Genomic DNA, 17,882 nt, shown 5'->3' on the forward strand with positions numbered 1-17,882 from the left:
TCTGGCTAGCTAGTGGAGAAGTATAGCAATGGCTAGATGGGGAATGCTGGGGGTTGTAGGCCTAGTATTGCACTCTTAGTGCTTATTTTAGTTGGGTTTAATAAAGGTATTACCCTTCTATGGCTTTCAGAAGTTTTCTAATGGGCCAAGGTAGCTATCCACAATTTTTCTATTTTAATCTTCCCCTGCCATTCCCTTTTATATTTGTCTCCTTGGGCATGTCTACACCACAAGGGTGTAGGGGAAGATTGTGGACTTACCGGCTTCCACGATCCTCCCTGGGTGTCTAGAAGGCCGTGCGATGTCCCAGAAGAATGTTGCGGCCGCCATTTTTTAAAACAACAACAACAATGAGAGGAATGCACTCGTGCTCCACTGCCAAAGGGAAGAAGAAGAAAAAAAAATGACCCCACTCCCCACCCCTGATGGGCTGTGCAGCTCCGTGACCATTTTACGGTCCCCGCTACTCACGGGTAGGACAGGTCATGGAACCACAGAAAAGTTGGGTTTTCCGTAGTTTTTGATATCCCAAGGTAAGTCCTTGCTAGTCCTGGGTTGCCCCCAGGATCCCCTGTGTGTCATGTGGATGCACAGGGATGATCCAAGGACTACGCCAAGATATAAGCATGGTGTAGACATGCCCCTTGTTGAGTTTGACAGTAACAGCACACAAGGCTTTCACTATCTTAGCAATTCTCCTTAACAAGTCTCAGATGTAAGTGGCCATGCAGTTTGTCTTTCAGTCTGCAACAGACAGAAAAAACTTGTGCCAGCTTCATCACATGACTTTGAACCCAAGGAGAGGAAATGCCAGAGCACATGTCACAATAAGCCATCCTGAAAATAAGCCACAATAGGTGGGTTGTTTGCTTGATAACCACATTACTCCTGACAGATGATCGGCTCCCCTTATTTCCTCTTGGTCCTCTTGCTCTCTCCCAACATGTATCCCATGGGTCTTTGCAGCACAAGCCCTCATATCCTTGTCTCTATGAAGGAAAACCTTTCCGGCTTCCTGTCTCACTTTAATTGCTCCCCCTTTGCTGAGCAATTTTTCTGTTCACAATCTCCCCCACCCCTTTCAGTGCTTTGGAAATACACAAATGGGTTTGATTTTCCCCACCCCTGTCAATAGCCTGTCCACTATTTAATTCCTTCAGAAGTACAAATCAATATTCCTTTTGTATGCATTGAAATCCCACTTGTCAAGTCCATCCTCTTACTGCATTACATCTTGAACTGACACATGTCAGTTTCTTCCCCCACTTCGGCAGTTCCCTTGACTCCAAACTGCAAAAAAGGCAGCTGTGCAGAACAGAGCTATTGGGGCGGGTGGGTGTACTTACTGCAGGAGTATGTGTGTATTTACTGCAAAATGGCTTATTTTAAAAAAAATATTTTCCCCGTCATTAGCAATTGTACAACTTTGCATCCATATTCATACTCCCGCAGTAATTACATCTGCATGACACAATAGCTCCATCCTGTTCAGCTGCCACTTTCGGAGTTCAGGGTTAAGGGAAGCACCTAAGTGAAGTAGGTAAGATTAAAGAAAATTGACAAGGCAACTGACTATTGAAGATGTACATAGTGGAGAGATGAATCCGTGCACTTGCACAGTTGCAAAGAAGGGGGGGAAGAAGGAGCAGCAGCAGCTCATAAATGTGTTCAGGATATTTTCTAGTGTCATTTCTGTATCCATGGAGGACAGATATCACTAATGAGGGAGGCTGTAAGTTGCACTACCAAGATCATGAGGAGTGGCCGATCTTTGTGCTGCTCTTGTCAGGCGGCTGCATTCCAGCAGTGAGTGGAGTTTAAGGGCACAGGGGAGAGGCCAAAGCAAAATGGGCAGGGGCAGATGTAATTCATGCCAATTTGGACATTTTCCACCCAGCATACTAACCACAAATCAGCTGTATGCCTGTCTACTCAGGAGTAAGCCTCAGAATCTACAGAAATAGACTTTTAAAACATGACCCTCCATTTTCCACACCTTCTTCTTACAGGACTAGTTTAAATACTTTAAATACTTTAAAATTTAAAGTTTATTTTTATTTATTTATTTATTACATTTTTATACCACCCAATAGCCAAAGCTCTCTGGATGGTTCACAAATTTATGTAAAGAACAGGGTATTTAAAGTTTAAATGCCTTTAGATCCACTCTTGTCTCCAATGATTTCCATTGCGCTGAAGAATGGCTTCACGTAATTCTACCTTTTTGCACTGAATAAATATGTTTAGGTGGAAAGTAAGAACAAATAACCCATATATAATAAAGTAAAGAAATGCTGTTTGTTCGCCCATTTCTTTATTGATGGTTTGCATGACATGACTGCCCACCACGGCTTAATTTACCCCTGGGGGGATGCTGCAATGTGCCTAGTGCCCTTAGGCACCCAGCTTGCCATGGTTTGTCATGTTATGCAAACTCAGGTGGTAGGAATTGTTTCAGGGTTAGTCAATCCTCAAATAACCCATGGTTTGTTTAAGTCTAAACTTCAAACAATCCCTGTTGCCTCAATTCGCATGACAAACCATACAGAAATGGCACCCATGGGCACCTGGCACAACATCACAGCCCTTGTGGGTAAATTTAGCCACTGTGAGCTGTTGTGACATGCAAAGCAGGCCCACTGTATCTGCAGAAAACCATGTGTATGCCATTTCATGTAGGCATTTCACTATAAGTCCCTATAATATTCCTCATGTAGCATATGTGGATTTACACATTTGGGTTTGATGTAAAATGTTGGGTTTTCTACATCTGCTTGAGTACAGATGAAACTATCCCACCTTTTCCAAACTACAATGAAAGAATGGAAGTTATGACATAGAGAAGCAAATATGTGTGCTGTGCTATTGACTGATGCAGTGTAGGCTTTCTAACTTCACACACCTGAATAAGTGTAATTTGTCATACCTATGTTTTTGTGTATTTGGCACTACAGGCGAAAGTATTTTTTGAGGGCTATTTTTTCTTTCAGTTTTGTATATTGTATGAAGTGTGTTTGTGTTTGATATTCAGGAACTGAATTATTGCTTCTTTAGAGGTGGCAGTGAAAAAAATTAAATCTGAAGCTTTGTGTCTGTACTGGAGTTGATGCAAATTATTTGGATTCTGATTGCTTTATCTGATTGGTTAAATTAAGTTCATGGAGTAACTAAGTGAAAAATAACCCTTTAAGTATATAGCAAGTGCATCTATTTTCAAATAGCTAAGCATGTTGAAATTCACCAATAAAAACGTTCTGTAAGTGCCAACTTAAATGCATTCAGGCTTTTCTTTCATTCCCTCCTCCCTAAAAGTAGTCACTAGGTTCTAGTAGCAGGTTACTGGTCTTGTGTTGGAAAAAATGAACTAATCTTATTTTACTGTACAGGATATGACTAATAAAAATATAATAATTTTTGGAAATACTTGGCAAGTTCCAGCCTTACATTTAGGGACTCTGTATAAACCTGTGGAGGCAGCTGTTCACTACTATGTTCTTTCAATCACTAGGAGGTGTTGATTTTAAAGGAATGAGTTGCTGTTTCTAAAGGTACACATTGCTAGTATTTCATAGCAAGCCTGTGGACTGCAGGCTTGATTACATTAGTCCTTCTGCTTAGAGGGCCAAATCATGTTTTCATTCAGGAACAGTTATTAGAATTATTTTAACCATATATCAGATTTTTCTAAACACTTTAAATGAATCTGCATCAAGGTAAGCAAACTAGGGAAAACAAGATTATTATTTTTTGAATGAGGACAGAATTATTATTAATTTCTTTTCTTTTTTTACTTCATGCCACTGTATAGCAAACATTGTTTGTTCCTCTTTCCTTAAATTTATACTGGAATAGTTCCAACTTTAGCTTTAATGAGTGGCAGATTCCCCTAGCTACACTAAGGTTTATTTCGCCCTAGAGATTAATAATTGGATTGATAGTTTTTTAATCTGTTCTGCTAAATGGGCATATGTAAAAGATCTATTTTTAAAGACAAAAGCTGGAAAGTGGTTATTTTAATGCCATGAATGGTAATAATTTTATGCTAGCACAAATGAGTAACAAAAGTGTAAAATGTAAAAAGGTGAGAGATCTGTTTTACATGACAAAGATTGTTCTATTTCATATTATCATACCCTAAATATTGAAAAGTGTTTTTAAAAACGGCTTATATTTTAAATGATTATAATTTAAATAACATTATACTATAGCGTTTCATCTTCAAGCAGTTTGAGTTAAAAGTTCCTTTGACAAATATTTGCTGCACTTATGGTACAGTAGAATATATTGATCTTTTAGTATGTGTGTGTGTTGCTTTTGAGTACGTAATATTTTCTTTAAGTTCTCCTCGTTCACTGAAAATCAGAATCTTTGTCCCAAGAGAAGTATTAAAAACTACAGTAACTTTTAAAATTTGCATATTGTTAAAAAGTTTTTATTTAATACAGTGTTACTAGCCATCAGGGAGTTTTTTATGTGAAAGCTGTAACTTTAAAAGTCACTGTAGTTCAGTACAGTAGCTGTACTTCACATCAAACCAGAGACTTGTTTTAAAATGAAATTATTCAAAGATTCTGCATTACAGATAGTTATTATTGGTACTGATATCAACATCAGTCTTATGAGAGATATAGACTCAGGGCAGAATCCAACAGGGCACTTATACCCCCGATTCCCTTGTGCAACAGAATTGGTGTATCATAAGAGAATTGACTGGGGCGGCGTAAGAATATTTTATCTAATATTTCTTTATTACACTTATGAATTACCCATTTCCCCCACCTGCCTGTTTGATTCAGATATATGTTGGCAAACCATTGTCTTGTTCAGTCTTATGGTAACTGTTGATATAAAGAGTCAGAGTTAAGCAGAGAGAGAAGCTGTTATTAAGATGGTGAAACTGAGTACTTGGAATAACATTTGACATTTTTGATGGTAGAAGGTCATGAAAATACTTCCTGAGGATTTGGAGATTTTCTGTGAATGTGTAATCTATGGTTAAATGTTCATGATAGATTCTACAGTTAAAGGCAAACTGAAAATAAATGTAAAGCCATATAATAACAATAAAAATTACACTTCCCTTTCTCACTCTCTGGCCTCATGAATTAACTGGTGTGTTCAATATTGGGGAAAGTGATATTGTCCATTAAAATACTATTGCCTATCATTTTTTTTTACAAATTGTTTCTGTACAAGTATAGTATAGAATAAGATATTTTTTAGTTTTGCATGTTTAAAAATTATTATTATTATTATTATTATTATTATTATTTCTGAAGGGGTAGCTATCTTGAAGCAAAACTCAGTGTCTTGAAGAGTAACAAATTTGTATCTAATAAAGTGGATGGCATCTACAAAAGCTTATACCATAATAACTTTTGCTAGTCTTTAAGGTGCAAAAAAATCATTGTTGTAACAATAATTAATATTTTTAAAACTTAAAATCTTTTTTGTTGGTATGCTATGATCCTGATGCAACATCATGATGGCTGAATTTTAATGTCTGTCATCCTAGGGACAATTTCAGTGGGAACCTCTGCTGAAATGGGGGAGAACTACACATTTACATACATGCATGCATGTTGCTGAGAAGGGCAGCCCTTTGCTGAGTGGTACTCTTCCCTCCAGAACGTATAATAAAATTTATCTATGTCTTGACAGAATTACTCATTGGCCCAGTTTGGACACAGCAATCCTGGCTTTCTGAATTGTTACTTAGCAAGCCAGGAGAAGAATTAGGTTTAGCCTACATGTTCCTCCCTCACTATTCCCGTTCTCCTATCTCATGCGGCTTTCAGCACTGTGATCCTAGTTTGCTTAAACCAGAATTATATCTGAAAGTGAAGAACCCTAGATTAACATAAGTTTATTAGCCAGACTCAGTTTTACTATGCATTACAAAGGAAATGTTGTTGTTGTTGTTGTTGTTGTTGTTGTTGTTATATTTGTATCCCACCTTTTCCCCAGTACTGGGACTCAAGGTAGTTGACACAGGCTGTATGAGGTGTTGGCTTACTGTAGGGGTGTTGAACTTTTTTCAGTCCGAGAGCTAAATTCAATTTTGGAGAAACTCTCAAGGGTAACTTTCAGTGGAGGTTGGTGAAGGGAAATGGGTAGGGAGAAAATACCAAAACTATCAGCATATTTTAGCTTAAAGCTCTTACTGCAAGGAACTAAGCTTTAGGAGAGGCATTTCAACCTTTTAGAATGGGAAAAAACTGCACAAAACCAGGAAACCAGCAAACTATTGGTGGTTGTGGAAATGGCTACCTGGATTTGGCCTGCAGGTGAGCTGGATTTGGCTCATGGGCCTGAAGTTCAGTACCCCGTTTTACTGGATTATTATGTCCTGAACTTGTGAATTCATCAAGTAGTGTCTGGATTGTTGTCGTAACAGTAGAAGCAGAGGTGAGACAGTATTGTCCATCAAGAGAGAGCTAATGCTTCTGATTCCACTTTGATATTAAATATGAAGATTGTAGCCTGTGGACATGACTAAACATGAAAGTAGATTTTGGATGCATATCAGGAATTTGGATGCATATCAGTGATAGGTTTTAGTGATTTATTTTTGGAACATATTAAAAAAACCAAACACATAAATGGAGGAGAAAATATCATGAAATTAAGACTGAATGTGAAATCTCAACAGAATAGTCATATTACTAATTTGTTTTTATAGTTTTAAATCAGTAATTTATCATGTTCAGATAACACAGATTCACCTAGATTTAGTGAGCTGTTTTAGTCTTTGCCTCTCTCATTAATAATAGTTTTTGGCGTTTCTATCAATAATTGTGGATACAGATTTAATCTTTTTTGTTTGTTTTTGCCTTTTATTTCCTAGGTCGAAGCGGTCTAATGTTGCAGTGAAAGAATGCATATTTGAGCTTCCAAATCTGACAATTCAAGCAACAAGAGCCCAGACTTTTCTAATGCAAACTATTTGGCAGAGTTGGGTTTATACAGGGAATGTTAGTTTACCAGTTGTGAACGAAGCTTTAGTGAATGAGGTCTTCCAACCATCAGGTAAAGACTACATTTTTTTCTGGTCTATATAGTAGATGTATCTACATTAATACTTTTGCTTTTAGTAAATGATTATACAAAAGACCCTTACCTTTTAGAATCCAGCTTTTATGTACATTTAAGTTTTAAAAGCAATTTGTGTTTCATATACATATACGGGGCTTTATATTTACATTATGTTTTATATTTGTATTATGTCACCAGGCTTCATTTCTTATGAGAAGTTCTAAATGTATTTAAAATGCATCTTCATCATGTGTCATAATGTAGCAGTCTAAGACCATTCACATTTAAAACTGTAGAATAAAATGTATCTGTCTGTGTTCAATGTGTTGCAACCAGAGGTTATTTCTTAAAAGTAGGGGTGAGCAAAAAGTAGATCTCCAGAAGTTTTGGACTTTAACTTCTAGCATTCCTGACCCATTAGCCATGACAGCAGGGGCTTTTGGGACTTGATGTCCCAAACATCTTGAAATCTGTCTTCTGCCCACCCTGCTATGTTGGGTGTGGAGAAGGAGATGAGGGTCCATAATTAATTATAATTTTTTGTGAAAAGAGAATGGAGCTTATGGCTGATTACTTTTTGAAAAACTCTGGCGATGGTGCCACACTTCAAGGATGACAACTCTTCTACTGTCATGAAGAATAAGGGTTTTGGGAAAGGAGGAGCAAAATGATTCCATAGGACGGATCCATTCCTTGGGACTAAGCAGATATCATCTTGTAGTGAGGATATGCCTCTGGGGACAGGGAGATCAAAGTTGTGGGCAATTGATCAGTAGAGACATAGACAGTTAAATTTGTGACAGGCATGTAGACTGCATGGTGAACTGCCTGTGTGTTATGAAAGTTGCAGATAATATCATGTGTCTTCTAGAAAGCCTTAAAGATAGTGGTGGGGATGGAGTCAGCAGTTGTGGTGCACAGTGGGACCAGTAACACTGAAAAATGTAGTCATGAGGTCCTGTAAGCCAAATTTAGGTTTCGGGGTAGGATGTTGGAATACAAGATCTCCAAGGTCGCTTTTCAAATGCAGGGCCAGCTAAGCAGGTAAAGCTGAGGGGTCTCAATGTGTGGATTAGACAGTGGTGTAGGGAAGAGGGGGTTAGGATTGTAATGAATTGGGAAACATTTCAGGACATGCCAGGCCTGTACAAAAGGGATGGTCTCTATTTGAACCAGTGGTGGTGTTGCCCTGAATGGCAAAGAGGTTCAAATTTGAGTTAGGTGACATCTGAATCAGGTGAGACTGTGCAAATCCTGGATGTCTTGTGATTTGTGGTAGTGAACCTGACAGAGCCCCTCAAGTCTCCAACAGGTTGAATTTATCTGGGCTCTAAGGAGAAGAGAAGGAATAGAATGCTAAAATAATTGTTACCTTAGAATGGTGAAGGGAGCTGAGGAGACAGGTGTAGTCAGTAAAAGCAAGGAGATAAAAGGAAATAACTCTGGCTGTTGTTAAGGAATTCTGTGCTTAAAGTGTTACGCTTTATAATGTAAGTGGCACCATTTGGTATCCACTGATTCTTTTTCTCTGGCACAAATATGGTGTGGCCACTAGTCTCTTGGTGTATATACAGTGTTAAGAAATATTAAAAGCCAGAGACCTGTATTTGTTTGATGTTTGTACAGACTTTGTGTCAATCATTTTGAGTTGAAGGTTTTGATAAAATCATTTTAAGTGGTTAATCCTTATCCCTTGGTGCATTTTGCTTGTCAAACTAAAATTAGGCTTGTGAAATATGTATTGAGTTCTGTTCACAATCACCTGTTTGATATGGATATTCACTAATAGATGAGTCTAAAAAAAAAAGTCAACGTGTGCCAAAGAAATACTAAATAACAACAACAACAACAACAACAACAACAACAAGTGAACTTTCCGTAATACTCTTACTTGGAATTAAAGAATGTTGAAAGCCCTGGAAATATTGATAGGTCATTGAAGGATATAGATTTCTGAAATAAATATAAATGAATAAAAGCAAGGGAATATGAAAGGTATTGGCAGTATTACAGGAACATACATATGAATAATACATATACCTTAGTAAACAACTATGTGTTAAAACATGTTTGGGAATAAATTGAAATGTATTCATTTGCCTCATAAATATAAGATTATGTAAGGAAAGCTGGTATAGTAAAGTGAATGAGAGTTTAATCTGGTTCAAATTTCACTTCAGCCCTAGATTCACTTAGGTGGCCTTAAGCAAGATTGCCTTTAATAATTATACTAGTGATATAATTTACTAAAATGATTGTTTGTATACCTTCGGGGAAAAAACCTTCACAAAAAAATAGTTCCTTCACACATTAAACTGCAATAAAAATGTTTACCAATGAGAGATGGCAGAAGACAATTCCAGTTGATACTTGTACAATGCACTTGTTTTCAAATTACTGTTTACCACAGTCTTACTTTACTTTTTAGGTGTACCCTTAAAGAATCCTAGGAAAAAGAAAGTTATTTTTAGTACACTTAAAATGTTTGGCTATAAGCACATTGATATGCTAGGAAAACGTAGCTGAAGTTGCACATGGCTTTGGCTTTCTCTAGAAACTTGGAACTTGCTACTGCATTTTCCTTGTCCCTTTCAGGTAGTTCATAATTTTGTTGACAGTCCAGTTCCATTAATCTAGTATTTTTAGGAAAATTGCTTGCAGACTTTAAATTTCTCTGCTTAAGGTGATCAAATAGGCATTTGAATCCCTCATGTAAATGATGTATTAAAGTTAAAATAAAATCTACTTTCCAGAAAGTAACTGCAAAACTATTTTATGCAAGACTTCATGTGGGATACCTTAATGGTTGAATAATAAATTTTACCTCATAAAAATGAAATTCAATAATACAGTAGCTTTCTCAGCGCAGTAGCATCTGGTTAAATCTCAGGAGAGCCAATATTTTCCAACTCATTAGGATCATGTCGTTCTGTATGTCGTCAACATTGACTTAGCCAAGCTACCTTTACTTACATAACCACCAAACTATTAAATAGGTCTCTTGTGGAGTGAAGTCAAATATTCCTCTTATTTTCCTTTTGCCTTGGAAGAAGAGAAGAAAATGTACATGTTGTAACATTTAAACATCTGGTCAAAACCACATCAGGGTAATGCTGAGGAAAGTAACAGGATTCAGAATTCTTCCCAGGTGTGCATATAAAAAGGGTTTTGGAGTTGCTGCATAGTTCTTTAACCACTTAGGAAAAAGATTGAAATATAGTGATTTGCTGTTCTAATGCCCCTGTTTGAAATCTGCTCTTCCCCCCCCTTCTCTTTTTTTAAAAAAACATTTCTGAGTTCAGTTGTAATGCAGGTTGTTGAGCTTTAATCATTTCCTTCCAATGTACTGGCTTGGAATGTGTGTTCCACATAATACAGCCAAGGCTGGCACTTACTTTGAGCACTGCAAGTTTGATTTTAAACAACATGCAATCTGTGTTCAAGGCAGTGTTTTCATGAGTAATTGCTTGGTTGTGGCAGAGCACAGATGTAAGGACCTATAGAGTATAGATGTTTTGTGGATCTTTGCACTTTAAAAGTTTTGATTTACATCTAGGCTTCTGTGCTCAAATCTGGTGTACTGCTTTAAATCTGTATTGCTCCCATGGGTGTAGCGTGCCATTTCAGAAAAACTGTCATGTTTTGCCTCTCAGCTTGATAGAAGTTGCTATGGGGTGGTGTCTGTTACCACAGGAGCTTTTGGCATTTCTTAGGCACTCAGAAGTAGATTTTTTTGCAGCTGGCTAAAGCTGCAAGGTGGTGTACAGAACGGTCAATAAGGATGTCTCAGAATGGTTTAAATAAATTTCCAACCAGGATTCTCAGGCTCTGGAGGGTCCAATAAGCACTTTTGAGTAATGCTCAGAATTGGTGTTTCCTCTAGAATAGAGAGTTACAGCACTGTGCAAACGAGTTGTAGAAAAAATCTAGTTGCTATATACTACTACTACTACTACTACTACTACTACTACTACTATATTTATTTATTGCCTGCCTCTCCCTCTGGATCGAGGTGGGGTACAACACCAAATACAAAACACCATAAAATACATATATAATTGATTAAAAACATATAAAACGAATATATTATTAAAAGGCATCTTAAAATTCATCTGGGTAGGCCTGCCGGAAGAGGTCAGTCTTTATGGCTTTCTTAAATTCGGAAAGACTGTTAAGTTGGTGAATCTCTCCCAGCAGGCCATTCCACAGTCTGGGAGCAGCAGAAGAGAAGGTCCTCTGGGTAAAGGTTGTCAGCCTAGTTGTGGCTGACTGGAGTAAATTCTTCCCAGAGGACCTAAGTGTGTGGGGTGGATTGTACAGGAGAAGACGATCCCGCAGGTAACTTCGACCCAAACCATGTAGGGCTTTAAAGGCAATAACCAACACTTTATAGTTCGCCTGGAAACTAATTGGCAGCCAGTGTAGTGTTTTTAAAGCTGGTGTAATATGGTCATCCCTAGGTGTACCGGTGATCAACCTGGCTGCCATATTTTGAGCTAGTTGAAGTTTCTGAACTAGGCACAAAGGTAGCCCTATGTACAGCACATTGCAGATGTCGAGCCTTGAAGTTACCACCATGTGCACTACCATCTTTAGGTCTTACAACTCTAGGAAGGGGCGCAGCTGGCGTAACAGCCAAAGCTGATAGTAGGCACTAATAAGCATTCATTCAGAGGAGACACACTATCCTTAGCTGATGCTGTTGTCAAAGGCATAGAGAAATATATTTGGGTGTCATCAGCATACTGATAGCACCCCGCTCCATGCCTCCAGATGATCTCCCCCAGTGGTTTCATGTAGATGTTAAAGAGCATTGGGGATAGGATGGCACCTTGTGGTGGTACACCATACAACAGCTCCTCGAGGAGCAGCTATCCTCAAGCATCACCATCTGGAACCTGCCCAAGAGATAGGACCAGAACCACTGAAGCAGTGCCCCCGATTCCCAATCCCTTCAGGCATTCCAGAAGGATACCATTGTCTCTCTTTTGACAATACATGTTGTAGGAACAATTTCCATATCTCTTCAAAATCATTGTTTTTGTTATTCCCCTTCTAAATCTAACATTACTTGTTAATGTATCATTTATAGCAATATTCCATATTTCTTTATGCCAATTTTCTATATTAAAATCTCCTTGAACCTTCCAATTTCTGGATATCATTAACCTTGCAGCTGTTAACAGGTTCGTTATTAATTCTTTTTCCATCTGGTTACATTTCAGATTTCCATACATTGATAACAATGCTACACTTGGTGTTTCTTCTAAATCCATTCCAGTTATTTCATTTATCTCTTTATACACCATTTCCCATAATTTTTGTACATGTTCACAATTCCACCACATATGTATATACGTTCCTTTCTCCTGACATCCTCATCCCAGCTGTTGTAACCTTCCCTCATAGGGGAGATACTCGAGCTCCTTATCATGTTAGTTGCCCTTTTCTGCACTTTTTCCAGCTCTGTAATATATATTTTTAGATGTAGTGACCAAAAGTATGATACTGGCAGTTTAATTCTAAATTCCTATTCTAATAATGCCTAACATGGAGTTTGCTGCTTTTACAGCAGCCCCACGCTGGAGTGACATTTTCATCAAGCTGTCCACGATAACCCCAAGATCTCTTTCTTGGTTGGCAACCGCCAGCTCAGATCCCATCAGGTTATACCTGATGTTGAGTTTTTTTGCCCCAATGTGCATCATCTTACACTTGCTTACATTGAACTGCATCTATCATTTGGATGCCCGCTCTCCCAGCTTGGAGAGATCCTTTCGGAGCTCCTCACAATCGCTTTTTATTTTAACCACCTTAAATAATTTGGTTTCATTGGCAAACTTGGCTACTTCACTGCTCACTCCTAATTCCAGGTTGTTTAGCCACTCTTGCTGGCAGTGAGATTGTTTGAGCCATATAAACTAGTAAGCTGGCTCATTTACAGTAACCCAAGTTTTTTTTAAAAAAAATCCTAGGTTGCTGTCATGGCAACCAGGCCTTTAAATCCTTTGTAGCCACCCGCTTTCTATATAATCTGTTTGTCTTTCTTTTTTGTCTAGTAAAACTACTCCAAATGTTACTAATTTAGCTCCTGCTCTTGTATGTCTAGGTGTCTCATTAGATATCCAGGATATTAATGTCACATAAAAGTCAGGTGCAAATATTCTAATTAACACCTTGAAAATCCCACTGCTGATTTCAGATGACTGTTACAAGAAAATGGCAGCCAAACACAACTTTCTTGCAAATCTGTGCAAGAAATCCATACTGTAGACTTGAGCCAAGATAGATGCTGACAGCTGAGATAGCATCAAAGAGTTGCTGTTCCAAATACTGGCAGTAGAAAGAGCTTCAAAGGCAAACTGACTCAGCTGTTTCCCTCCTCCCCCTCCCAAGTCTTGTCACACTCTTAATCCTGTACTTTCATTACCTGTCACCTTTTCCCATGCAACGTTGAGTTGTTATTTTGTACTATAGCTTAAATCAGTAGAATTAAGCACTGTGCAGGTTGCATTGTGTGGTGTATATAGTTAAAAAAAGAGTGGAATGGAAAAGGTGGGCCAGAGGGTGGGGGGAAGTCAGCATCTAGCTTTTCACTGATGCCCCCTGACTGCATTTCTCTAGAAAAGAAAAGAAAAGAAAAGAAAAGAAACCCAACCCACTAGAAAATCAGATAATCAGATAACTCCAGACTACACTGCAGTGATGTCATCATACACTACTCTCCCTCACAGCAATCTGGGTATACCAACCATGGATTACTTTGCAGTGCTGACATAACTCATTGTTAGACACAGCAGCAAGTTCCCTGAGCATTCAAAATCCATCCTTTTTCATGTTGTAATAACAATGATAGTAATCACAATACACACAAAACTCCTTTGGAGTTTTTTGTTTGTTCCAGCAACAATTGTATAGAGAGGGCTGCCCAACAGAACAAAATAATAATGCAAAGTAAAGGTAAATTAATGTGACTGGCACACAATCAAATGATTTTTAAAAAAGGGAATTAATTAATGTGGCCACTGTGATAAAAGTATTGTTTAAGAAACTCAGTTTATCCATAGATATATCTCTTTAAAAAAGGTTAATTTAGGTGGCTACAGAGAAATATGGGTTTGTTTATTTTTTAAATTGCTTTGGCACACAACAATAATATAAATGCCAACGTACCTGTTGGACCAGTTTGCTGGCTGAAGATAGTTGCTGGGATGGCTAGCTGGCTCACTCAATCACTTTCTTCCCCCACCCTTGCTTTCAAAAAATATTGCAAACAAATTAGCAAACAAAGCAAAGAAAAAATAAAGCCAACGGATGCTCAGAGCTGCTGCTTTCTTCTTCACAAGCGGCCGCAACTGAGTCTGGGATGGCTGCTATGTTGTTACTGTAATTGCTTGGAAGAGCATCAGGGCTCACCCATCCTGGCCATGAAGGGATGGGGGTGAAATCCTTCTTTTCATTGGCTTGCGACTTGAATAGTTCTGTCATCAAAACAACTCTTGGGGTATTGGTTCCCCCAGTCATCCCTCTGGAAAAGCCTTTCCAAGCTTTTTGGGAAAGGGATGTTCTACACATGTGCAACTGAGCTGGTGAGGCTGTTGGGGATGGGGACATGTTCTGGCAGTAGGTGAGTGGAGCGTGATAGTAGTGGGTGCAAGTACACCATCACGTCGAACTGCAGAGAGCCAGAGATACTTTAAGGTGATTACCTCGCAGACATATCTCTTAGGGGGCCCGAGCAACGCCGGGTATATCAGCTAGTCTTACAATAAAGACATTCTGCTCATATGTGTGAGCAGGGTTTCAGCTTTAAGTGGATGACTACTTCAGAGCTACTTAAGATAGCTGAAATGAATATATTTAGCTGATTGTGTTAGAAAAAAGGGGATGCACGTATCCGTTTCTTTGGGCAAATGATTGCCATTTATTCTGGAATATACATTATTATTGTCTTAATTTATATAGAAAGTATTCTTGATTCATGAAAGGCTTTACTGGCCCACCTGCCCAAACTAATATTTATTTACATTTGACACAATGACAACTAAGAATGTGGAAATGCAACCTGACTTCTAGTTTATAAATGTTTCTGTGCTTGGAGGTTGTTCTTCCTAGCCACAAGGTCCCAGGCCAGTGGCTTCTTACAGGCTTGTTTTAGTTGCCTCTGTGGAGCTATGTTCAAATGGGGGTCAATTCACATTATATGCTTTTGAGCGTTCCTGGATTTGTCTGAGAGCAGCCTCTTCATGAGAGCTTGACTGTGCTAACTCAGAGAACATGTTAAGCTATGAAGTGAATAGTTTCTCCCATGTTTTCTCCAAGACTTCTGTGATAGTGTTTGGGCAAGAAAATATCAGAGGGCAGGATGATGTGTGGTACTTAATTCTAGATACATATGACCACTGGCTTTAGATCTATTGCATGGTGTGGTCTTGCCCCATTGCTATGCATGGAAGTGTTTAGTAACAGAGGACTATTATGCTGATGTAAATAAAGTTGGCTCTTACAATTAGGCTGTAGGAATCAAAATGCAGGATCTGTTACTCATCAGAATTTCCAGGCTCTTTCTACCAAAACACAAATTTATTCTTGAACCCCTGTTTCATCAGTATTGCTAAGAGCTGTTTAATGCTATTTTGTACGCTTTGGCACCTGTTTCACGGGAAAAGTTATCTTTCTAGGATTTATATGCACAATAGAATTGTCTCCTGGATTGTTTTCATCTGTGTTAAAATGGATTGATATTTAAGTTACATGACTTTCTCAACAAAAGTCATGTGACATCAGCACTGAGGTGCATTAAGTGCTCTCTTAGGATTACTTTAAACAGAATGAAGACTTTGGGTACGTAAGGTTGTGTGGCCTTGAGTACAGTTTATATTTGATATATGAGCTGTCCCATAGCTGTTGCATGACTGAGATGTGCCTGTAAGCAATGTAGTATGCAGATGGGTTTTCTCTGAAACAAAGCCAGACACTAAATCTGAGTGTGTTCATTTGGAGGTTTAAGAATACTTCATAAAACATATGGAAGCATTTCTATGTTTTTATTAAATAGGCCTTTTAGTCTTTAAGTGGTTTTTATGACATTGAAGCTGGTTACCTGAATCCACAGTGTCTAATCTATATGTGGGGGAAATAGAGCAATGTGGTGAGGAGTTTGCTCTTCTACATTATTGGTTTTTATGTATAATCCATTTTATTGGAATAATGTGCTTGTACTGGAAAATAATATATAACTATATAATTTTATTAAAATGCTACTTTGGAATAAATTGGAGAAAATGTTGTGATGTAATCTATTATATGAAATAGTTTTACTGTAGGACAGAGGTCCCCAACCTTTTTAGACCCATAGGGGCATTTGGAAATTTGAGATACTGTTGTGGGCACCACTACAAAAGGCCTAATCAGTGGGTTTCCTCTACCTTTTGCTTCTATGGATCTTAGGCTGTGTCTTATTCAGCAAAAAAACTTTGCTTCATGTCTATTGGACAATAAGGGATTGCCTAATTTAGCTAATTGTTGGCAGTGCAATACAGCTAATGCTTCTTTTTTGGAAATGGCCAGTATTATTTTTTTCAAAAAATGTTTCCACTGGAACAGTCTTTAATGTTCACTGTCGTCCATGCTCTTTTAAATTATTTACCTGCTTCATGGAAATTAACAAATGGTAAGAGCAAATGGATCTTCTGCACCCTAATAGTAGGCCTAATATTAGGATAATATTGCACCTATAGTACAATGGATTGAGGACTTTACAACACTTTCAGTATTTCAAACGGTGGCATATAGCCATCACCTTCAAATAAATACTTATATGGATATTTGGTCTACTTTTGTTCTAACAATGTATAATTGTTAGAAAGTTTTATACATTTATACAAATCCATGTATGTATATTAAAAAAAATCAGGTGTCCTTGGGGTAGGATCCTCTACTGTAGGATTAACTTTGGGGTATTCAGTTAATCTGAATATAGTAATTTAATTTTAAGTGTCTATAAATAATAATAATAATAATAATAATAATAATAATAATAATAATAATAATACTATTTCTTGTCATCAAAGGATCTAGTGATGCACCTGGTGCTCTGGAACTATGCAGATAGTAGATATATAAAGCCAGTTTATTCTTGTATTCACAAAGCATATTTATCCACGGACTTCCTAGGGAAATGACTCCCTCAGACCTTTCCTATTTTGTTTTGGGTCCTACATAACTTATAAACTAAATTGCAGCCCTGTGTTATGTTCCACTCTGGTCTCCAAAGCTGATTAGCCAAGCCTTGCTTTCATGTCTTTCAAATGTTTTAATCTGTCTTTGATAACTCTCCATTCTTTGATCGCTTTTGCAAGCCTTTCACATGTACACATTTCTCCATCTTTTTTCTTCTTTAATTTGTGGCTATATTTTTGTCTTCCACTTGTTTTTCCTTCCATTTTGACTCAATATTATGTTGAACTAGTCCCTCATTTCTTAGAATGTGCTGATGGCCTCTTCATAGTTGGCGTCAGTCCTCATCACTCTAAAGCGATATCTAATATTTCTGCATTTTACTTTCCACCCAACTGCCTTCAAACTTTTCTCTAGCATTTCCATCATTCAGCATTGAGCAGGGGGTTGGACTCAATGGCCTTATAAGACCCTTTCCAACTCTACTATTCTATGATTCATCCATTTCTACCTACAGTCCCATCCTTGTATACTATTTATTTTTCCTGTCACCAGATTTTTTTTTAATAAAATGTTTTTTTGCCATGCATATTCTACTTTTGATTTCTGCTCTGGAGCGTCCATCTTCTGTTACTATGAATTTACACTGGGCCTGTTCAGACAACATG

At 37.9% G+C, this 17,882-nt stretch overlaps 1 protein-coding gene across 1 annotated transcript in view; it reads left to right on the top strand.

Annotated features, from left to right (window-relative positions):
- Positions 1–17,882, top strand: part of VPS13B (vacuolar protein sorting 13 homolog B) — a 434,090-nt gene that overhangs the window by 72,839 nt on the left and 343,369 nt on the right. Inside the window, exon 17 of the mRNA XM_063130990.1 lies at positions 6,848–7,029. Coding sequence (XP_062987060.1) covers positions 6,848–7,029 — 182 coding nt within the window. The remainder of the gene's footprint in view (positions 1–6,847; positions 7,030–17,882) is intronic.

Source organism: Elgaria multicarinata, chromosome 7 (assembly GCF_023053635.1).
Source record: "Elgaria multicarinata webbii isolate HBS135686 ecotype San Diego chromosome 7, rElgMul1.1.pri, whole genome shotgun sequence".
NCBI classification, from domain to species: domain Eukaryota; kingdom Metazoa; phylum Chordata; class Lepidosauria; order Squamata; family Anguidae; genus Elgaria; species Elgaria multicarinata.